This window comes from Astatotilapia calliptera, chromosome 7 (genome assembly GCF_900246225.1).
Source record: "Astatotilapia calliptera chromosome 7, fAstCal1.2, whole genome shotgun sequence".
NCBI lineage: Eukaryota > Metazoa > Chordata > Actinopteri > Cichliformes > Cichlidae > Astatotilapia > Astatotilapia calliptera.
Genome location: NC_039308.1, coordinates 31,766,351 through 31,775,585, shown reverse-complemented (window position 1 = coordinate 31,775,585; position 9,235 = coordinate 31,766,351). Strand labels below are relative to the sequence as shown.

The following is a 9,235-nucleotide window of genomic DNA, read 5'->3' as shown; positions in this document are numbered from 1 at the left end:
GGTGTTTGGGGACCTTGATAAAATTGATAGTATTGAATGCAGAAAAGTACTCTTAGATTTTGATCCACTATGCAATGCCTTCATTTTTTTCAGTGCGACAGTCCCAAACACATTGTCAGTGCAGTGAAAACATACCTGGATAGAAGAAACTCACAATGGAAGTCGATGATGGATTGGCCTCCCCAGAGCGCGGAACTCAACATTACTGGCATCATCTTGACAGAAAAATTTAAAAAAGGAAGTCAACATCCAAAGGAGAGCTCTGAATGTCCAAGAAACTAGGAGAACTATTCCTGAAGACCACTTAGAGAAAATACTGGAAAGCTTTCCTGAGAAAGTTCAGACTGTGAAGAATGACTGTGGTCACACCAAATATTGACTTTCAAGGTAATTAGAACAAACTGTGTTCACCTTATACTCTGTTTGTTTTGCCGCATATATTTAAACATTTCTTAGCAAAACATTAAGAAATGAGAAGTGACTCCAGACGTTTGTATAGCATGAACAATAGTGAACTGAATATGAAACTTCCTCGTTCTCTTCTCCGGGTGGTTTTTCCAATGTTTTCTACAGTTATGGGGTCTTCCAGGACGTGGGATGGAGCTGGTCTCAGCCACGCCCCCTTGCGTCAGATTACTGCAAGTAAAAACTTGGGTAAACGTCACCTCGCACTAACTGGCTGTCGCCCATAGTGAATCAATATATCGCTATCATTTCCTGCTGTCACTGTTAGTTATTTATTATTTGGCCGGGACTATGGCTGACGACAACGAAGATGCTGAAATGAAACGAGCCCGAAGTCGCGAACGGCAGTTAGGTAACGGCTGCTTAATTTTCTACGCCTTTTACTGATAGCTGGACAGAGATGGCTTCATAAAGTCAGTGAACTTTGGCCCAGCCGAGTTATTTGGCTTTTTCTTTAAGTCGGCACTTAGCTGAAAGTTTTACTTTTAGATTAGCGTGAAATTTCTAATTAAATGTTGGTAGAAGTACATATTTTTTTTAGTGATCATTACTTAAAAAACGAGCTAGCTAGCTCTGACCGTTAATAAGCCGTTAATAAGTTCCACTCACACCTTAACCGTCCAGTAATGTTTTACAAGACAGTAGCGTTCAAGAAACAGTATTAAACCACGTAACATACATGTTAATTACTGTAAAAAAAAACACAAAAAAAATTATTGTAAGTTAAGTATAAGCCGTTCATGGCATTCTGACTTCTAATTTTGTCTGTTGAATGGATTGACAGAAGTAGAGAGCTGATTTCTTAATTTGTTTGCGTTACATGTTTCAGGTTATCAACAAATTTTCAGATTAGATAAAGAAAACCACAGCAAACGCAAAATGCACTTTCCATTTATGTATTAAGGGGGAAAAGCCATCCAAACCCTACCTGTCCTATGTAAAAAAGGAATTGCCACCTAAACCTAGTAACTGATTGTGCCACTCTTAGAATCAAGAACTGCAGTCAGGTGTTTGGATGACTGGCCACATGTGTTTCACACAAAAAAAGCCTTTTTGTTCAGCATTGTGTTTTTTCCTTGGCACTCTTGCTGATATCCTTCTTATTGTTGATTCATGAATACTGTTCGTTAGATGTTGTTTTATATTCTGTTGTGACCTCGTAGATGAATCGTTGATGTGCTCTTTCAGTAAATTTGGTAGGCAGCCTCTTCCTGGGAAGATTTATTAACATTACAAGTTCTCTCCATTCATTGATAGCGTCTTTCAAAATGGTTTGCTGGAGTACCAAAGCTTTAGAAATGGAGCACTTTCCAGAGTGATAGATTGTCAATCACTTTGTTTCTTTAGATTGTGGCATGTTGCATTGTTTTTTTGTTTTTTTTTTTAGATCTTTTAGCTTACCTGCTTTGTCAGACAGGTTCTATTTAAGGGATTTCTTGATTCAACTATTTGAAAGGCTGAAAGGGGGCAATTACTTTTTCACATAGGGCCAAATAGATTAGGATTTTTCCCTTCCATTTTACCTTTGAAAAATAAAATAAATAAAAATAAAATCTAAAATATAATTTCTTAGCATCTAGAAGAATATACATGCAGATATGTCCAAATATACAAGATTCACTATGCATTAATATATTCTCATAGTTGGTACAAACCAGTTGAAATCATGCTGTCTGTCTTCTTTCCCCAGCTTTGGAGAACCCAAACACTGACATTGGCTTTTGTGGCAGGATTCTGGTTGGGCTCTCCCTCATTTTCCTGCTGATTACTCTGCCCATCTCCATATGGATGTGTATTGTGGTCAGCTACTTAAATTACAGTGCTATTTGTTTTATTTTAGAAACACCTTTTAAAAGCTGGTGACGCATGGTTGTTTACCATTCACCCAGATAAAATGCTTCTTTACTTTACAGGAAAACTCATTTCTTTTTAAAAGTAGCATGCATAAGAATACCTCCATATCTAGCTGCAAGAAAAAGAAATTACTCATACTTACTTACATATTATATATGACCTTGGGGTTGTTTTTCTCTGTATACAGATTGTGAAGGAGTACCAGCGAGCTATTATTTTTCGCCTGGGGCGCCTTTTGTCAGGAGGAGCCAAAGGACCAGGTAAGAAGTCATGTTTTATTTCTTTTTCTCTTTTTATTACACCATCGTGTTTTTTTTTAAATAGTCATCTAAATATACAGTTCCTTTATTGAAATGTTAGTAGTCTTTAACTCATAGATAATATATTTTTCATGCTCAGCTGTGGTTGCATGGATCATCATTCAAATGTCCTGACATTTCTTTGCAAATGTCAGTTGTTGGACATTTGTTTAAGTGTTTCAGTGGCTCACTTTTAGCTACCGTAATACAGAGCTGCTTCAAATGGGCGGGAGGAGAACAAGCACTAGTCAGTGTCCTGTTACCAGCGATTTAGATTGTCCGTTATTTTAGATGCAGTCAATAAATTTAATATTGATTACTGCTTTTATTGGCAGACTTAATGACATCAGTTGCTACCAGCTGAGCTTTAAATTGGAGGTTTTTTTTTCTTGCATTAAATTCAGACAAACAGTGTAGGAAACTTACCCATCGTCACACAGCTGACCACAGTCACTGGACTGATTGACCTAAACATAATTTTTTCATATATGATGTGTATTGTTGAGTTACATTTTTTTCCACCCTTTGTTTTGTAGAGCACACCAGTTGTTTGGTTGCGGTTACTTTACTACAAAAACCTCTAATTCTATCAGTCTGCAAGGGAGCGCAAAAAGTTACATAATGTATATCCAAGTGTCATTACAGTGTGGTTGTTAAAATGCCGACGTGAAGAAAGTACTGATTAGATGTATGATCCGTTTTGTTCATATAGCAAAGTATTGGGCAAATTATGCACCCTGATGATGGCACCAGATGACAAAAAGAGTCATGAAATCACAGAAGCAATTGCTGTTGATTCTCGGGGCATATTAATGCGTGTACCAAATTTCATGGAAATCCACTTAATGTTTTTTTAAACAACTCGACTCAAAGTCGCAGAAGCCAACTTCATTTTGGGGGATCACAGAAACATTACCATGCATCATCTGGTAACCAAATGTAGTGCCAATTCCTCCAGTAAATCCTGAGGATTTCTCATTTGGGGGGGGGGGGCACGTAATGTGTGTTACTTACTATTTTGTGACAGTCCATAGTGTAGTTTTTGAGACACTGATTGACAGTCCAATATTTGTGTTGTTAAAACCATGAAAAAAAAAACCATAGGAAGAATCAAAGAGAAGCATGGGGGCAGTGGGTCCTGTTGTGTTGTGTTTACAAGAGCGTTTTCTTCCTGCTGTTGGGCAGAATGACACAAGGCATGTCATAGCTAAAAATTAAAATGTGATTTTTTTGGTAGGCTTTATAGCAACAAGACCACAGACAAAGTGGGCATGGGTGCAGGTTCACTCAGGCCCCACACAGGGGCCCGAGGGAACCTGCACCCACAGAGCTGTTCAAGCGCTACAGCATATTTTTCTGAATGCCTTATCCATGCGATCAGTTATGTAACTTGTGTTTTGAATGGCAGCAGATTTGTTAGAAGCATAGAAGTAAAAAATACAGACTCCCACGAGGTACAATTTGCATACACCTCACAACTCACTGTCTCTTTATCTTTGATTTCTTGTTGTACTAGATCTAAAAACCAAGCAGTGTCCTCTCAAAATGCTGAAACGTGGCTCCTCAGAGAGCCCCGGGCTTGAGTTTATGACAACATGGGGTTAATAATAGCACCTGCAACCTGCAACTCTTGGCTTCTCTATCTACGGGCTCACAAAGAAAGTGTCACGGAAAAGAGGGACCCAGGCACGGTTCTTGCTCACAGAAACACAGTGCGTTTATTTACAGTGAAACAGATAAGTCCAACAATCCATTCAAAAGTGCAATTTTCCAATCGTGCTCGTCCCTTGCTCCCAGTGCATTCCGTGTAGTAACTCCCTTAGTGTGTGTGCTCCCCAACTCGCTTCTCCGCTCGCCCCTCCTGGAGGAAGAAGGAAAATCCAGCGTTAGCCACACGCTAGCCGAATAACACACTCACACTGCTCGCACAGACTATACCAGTTCGGAGTAATAATCCCACGTCGACTGTCGCCGCGAGTCCAGGTTAAATACCCCTTTCTAGCCTGGAGGAATGATTACCAACCACTGGTCAGGTAATCAGCTGCAGGTGGGCCGGCAACAGCGAAGAGGGACTCCCAATGACGACAGTCGCCAGGACACGCCTCTCCCACGGCGCGCACTTCCGTAAACAACCCCGAGGGCCAGGGAGGGAGAAGCAAACATATATACAGAAAACATAAACACAAGCAGGGTCGTCCGGAAAGGGCCGTCCGACCGTGACAGAAAGTTTACTGTAAAATCTTTCATTCTGCCTGAAACTGAGATTTTTATCGATAAACATGCTTATGTGCATCACAAGATGTTTTTCAGACTGTATTAGACCAACTGGGACCTTTTTACCTGTCTGACTGAGAGTGCTTCAGATTTCATGGTGGAAGTGGCACAGGGAGACTGTTGTTATCATCATTGCCCCTCCTGAACAGATGTCTGTGATCTCACCATTTAAATTTACAATATCTTGACAGGAATGGCATCCAACCACTCTCTATCCGGTGTGGTGTTAATGTTTGCTAAATGATTGCACACCTAGCACATGTCTATTTCACTAGTATTGTTTGATGCACTAATTCAATCATAGTGACTTGAAACAGGCTAATGAAAGCTGCAAATATCCACGGCTTTGCCTTGCTGTCAGTACAGCTGCAGTCTCATAAAGCGAGAGCTTGACTTGGCCTCCTGCCAGGATCTCATTCATCCTGGTCTTTTCAAACATTTGTGAGGAAGCTTCCTCATTATTGTGTTTACTGTAGCGTTAGTCTTTGTTGAAACTATTTGCATTCTTGTGATTTCACAGGCTTGTTCTTCGTCTTGCCGTGCACTGACAGTTTTATTAATGTGGACATGCGCACCGTCACCTTTAACATCCCACCACAAGAGGTACGACATGCACCCTTCCAGTTACATTAAGCAGATCACTTTCACTGGAATTCAGCTCATGTAATAATAACTGTGCGTAGTTATTTTATTTGTAGTTTTTTAGCTTATTACACAGTATTGTGTAAACACTGTTCTTCTCTCAGGTTTTGACCAGAGACTCTGTGGCAGTGTGTGTTGATGCCCTGGTCTACTACCGGGTCCAGAATCCTACTCTGGCCGTGGCTAATGTCAGTAATGCAGATGCTGCTACGCAGCTTTTGGCCCAAACCACCCTGAGGAATGTTCTGAGTAACAAGAACCTGGCAGAGATTCTGTCTGACTGTGAACACATTGCACATTTTATGCAGGTAAACTCCTTCAGCTTTTCTCTTAGCTGTAACTGTGACCCCAAAACATGCAAGAAATAATTATATACTTCCAAAATTTACTTCTTTTTTTTTTTTTTTTTTTACATCGTTTACATTGTCCAATAAGCCTTTGAGCTGTCACTCTAAGGGTGTGTCCAAGGGTATGACCTTACACATTTGTTATATGTGGTATATCCAAAAGGTATTCCCTCATCTCTGTGAAGTCCTTCTGTCTCTATTGGCTCATTGTTAAGGCATTTTGAGATGCCATCTTGCTCTGAGCCTTGTTTACCAGGTGCATAATGCAGCTGTCACCCGAACTGTGTGTTACTGTTAAACTAACAAACTGCTGTAAACTGAGTGAAGCTTAGCTAATCCCATGTTTCTATGATGAGTCCAGCTTTTAGTTTGCTTTAGAATTTAATTATTTATTTTTTCCATTAAACTTTTACTTCCAGTTTATGCTGAGCTGCTGTAAATGATTAAATATTTATTTCTAATTCAGAGTCACAGAGACAGTGATCAGGAGGTACTTCAGGAAGTGGACAAATGTCTGTGACCACACCTCTTACTCGCTGAATTCAGCAATGCCGTTGGATTGTTTAGCTGGGTTTGGCCTGCGCCTCTTACGTCCACTTAAGGGAAATCTCACTGCTTCAGCTTAACAAGACATTTTGGACAATTCTATGCTTCCAACTTTGTAGGAATAGCCTGGGGAAAGACCTTTTTTGTTACATACTGTGCCCTAATATACAAAGCAAAGTCCACAAAGGCATGGTTGGATGAATTTTGTGTTGAAGAAGCTGACTGAAAGTCCACTGAATACCACTGGGATGAACTAGAATGGAGTTTGTGAGCCAGGCCCCTTTGTCTAACACTGGTGTCTGACCTTACAAATGCTCTTCTGGATGAATGGGCAAAAATTCCCACTGGTAAATCTTTGTAGCAGTAACAGCTTCCACTCTCAGAAGAGTTGTATAATCATAGTATGATCAACAATGACCAATAGACACTTTTTCTTGAATTCTTTTGCTCATAAAATGTAAAAATAGACATGCAGTGTGTGACAGTGTGTAGATGTAAAATGTGTGTCTGTTTCTCTGCTTTGTGAGAGAAACGTGTCACCACTGTCAGCTCCATCTGCTGGACAGTTCTGAAAAATGTAAAACTTTGAAAGATGAGGGACATCCTTCTCATTCATTTAAAAACTTTGCGATAAAATCTATTGTTGTTGAGGGGTTTTTAAACATACGTTCTATTTTTACAGATGTGGTACTACAAACGGTATATTGCATGGCTGTCTCCTCAGGTCACTCTGGACAATGCCACAGATGACTGGGGAATCAAAGTGGAGCGGGTGGAGATCAAAGATGTGAAACTGCCCCCTCAGCTACTGAGAGCCATGGCATCTGAGGCTGAGGCCACCCGTGAGGCCCGAGCCAAGGTAAGGCGGTTCTACATCTCCATATCACTGTCTAAACACAAGTCTTTTAAGGGAAATGTCTTCGAGGACCATCTGAGAGACGAAATGCTGCAAATTAGCAGCAACTGAATTTCAAAATAAGATCAAGTGGATTGTCTGGCCATTCATTTCCTAATGTGTGGGAAACACTGACCTATTTTGAAAGTATTCAAATAGCACTCAGCTTTTTGCCTTCCAGTTTCCTGTGTCCTTCTTTTGCATTTATCGATTGTTGTTATTTTTCTACACTTCAATTTCATAAAAAGGAGAAAAAAGTAACATTGGGAGATTTATGTAGTTTGTAAGGTTACATACTGGTCTAATCCTTTTAAACAATAGGTTATTGGAGATTTTAAAAATTGGTTTAAAGGAGATTTACAAATAAAACAAGAAATCTATCGCAACCCAGAAAAAAGGAATTCTGCAAGATTTTGTAATAAGAATAGTCGTAACTGTGGGTGTAGAGGCTTCTTCCACTGGGCTGTGAGATCAAGGCGCTCTTTTCATTTTCTTCCCTCCTGTTTCTCCTCTTAAGGTGATCGCAGCAGAGGGGGAGATGAGCGCATCGCGGGCGTTGAAGGAGGCGTCCCTGGTGATTGCAGAGTCTCCGTCAGCCCTGCAGCTGCGCTACCTTCAGACCCTGAACACCATCGCTGAAGAGAAGAACTCCACCATCATTTTGGCACTTCCACTGGAGATTTTGCCGAAATTCGTCAATACATGAGAAAGTGTCTAAAAAAAAGAAAAGAAATGCACATACTCCCAGCATGCATCACTGAGCACATATACATGTGTAATCAACTTCATTGCCTCACCGTCATTACATCTGAAAGCAGCCAGCTTATTTTCACATAGGTTTAATTTATAACTTCTTTTTATTTTTTTCCAACTTTATAATCAAAGAAAAAAAGTGACACAATCTAGGGTATCATCTCCTAGCCCACAGGCCTTCTTTGAGAATTTACCCTTTATTACAAACCTGTGAAATTTAGCATATTCTCTGTTTATCAGAGCTGGAGTTGAATATTTGCTTTGCCTCAGGTGCTCTGGCAGCTGAGCGGGTAGCTTGAGCCAGCAGTGGCAATGCCCCGCAGTCATCTTGGTGTGTTTGCCAATAAATGACCACTGATTCAATATATTATATAACATATATATAATAATATGTAGTATGAGTTTTTAGTCTTAGCATAACCTTTAACTTGAAGTTTTATTTATTTAATTGAGTTTTCTTTAGTTTTTGTTTTAAGTTGTTTATTTATTTATTTATTTGCAAGTTTGTTCATTTAAAGCTTCAGAAAGTGTCCAAGTATCAGGAAGCTGAAAAAATGAGTTATAATTGATCATATTCTTTCTTTCAGCATGTAAATATTTAAACATGTTTGAATTTATATATTGTGAAAATGACACGTTCTGTTTTAATCTGTTGTTCTGCTTTCCTACTTTTAACATAAGTGTTTGGACTGTTTGACCAAGAAGTGATTTTTGCCTACAGCCACATGTTGTTGTTGCCACACAGAAGATTTCTTTGTTAGGAAAGGGAAAGGTTGTTCGATTTTACTTTAGTAAGTTGTATAGGTTTCTGTTGTGGTAACAATAGTGACATTTAGGGAATTTTGATACATATGGAAACACAACCAGTGGACAACACTGTGCTGCTGTGTTCTCTAAAGACTGTTTGATTGATTGTTGTCCAGTTTACCAGTTTTCATTGTAATTTAAATGAATTTGTTTCTGTAAAAAAAAACCTCAGACACATGAATAACTTTTTGAAGTTTCGTTCAGGATTAATGCCTGTGTTTGCTTTGTTGTTGTTTGTAGCACACATTCTTTTGTGCAGTATGATTTGATATGATTTTATTTTGAGTTAAGTGTATATGACTAAATAAATCTGAAAGCATGTTTGTGTTGATTTTTTTTCTTTCAGGTCAGTG

At 39.3% G+C, this 9,235-nt stretch overlaps 1 protein-coding gene across 1 annotated transcript; it reads left to right on the top strand.

The window, feature by feature from the left end:
* Positions 1–575: 575 nt before the first annotated feature.
* LOC113025997 (erythrocyte band 7 integral membrane protein-like) lies at positions 576–9,203 on the top strand. The gene is made up of 7 exons (XM_026174344.1): positions 576–817; positions 2,156–2,265; positions 2,507–2,579; positions 5,413–5,495; positions 5,639–5,842; positions 7,152–7,286; positions 7,840–9,203. Exons 1-7 carry the CDS (start codon positions 757–759, stop codon positions 8,026–8,028), a joined length of 855 nt encoding a protein of 284 aa, XP_026030129.1. The 5' UTR covers positions 576–756; the 3' UTR covers positions 8,029–9,203.
* Positions 9,204–9,235: the final 32 nt, after the last annotated feature.

What these genes read in the sequence shown, in the direction of transcription:
- LOC113025997 (XM_026174344.1), top strand. Translation starts at nt 757, where the DNA reads ATGGCTGACGACAACGAAGATGCTGAAATGAAACGAGCCCGAAGTCGC. An exon ending in AAGTCGCGAACGGCAGTTAG is followed by an intron (nt 818 to 2,155) that starts GTAACGGCTGCT and finishes TTCTTTCCCCAG; the next exon opens with CTTTGGAGAACCCAAACACT. An exon ending in AGGAGGAGCCAAAGGACCAG is followed by an intron (nt 2,580 to 5,412) that starts GTAAGAAGTCAT and finishes GTGATTTCACAG; the next exon opens with GCTTGTTCTTCGTCTTGCCG.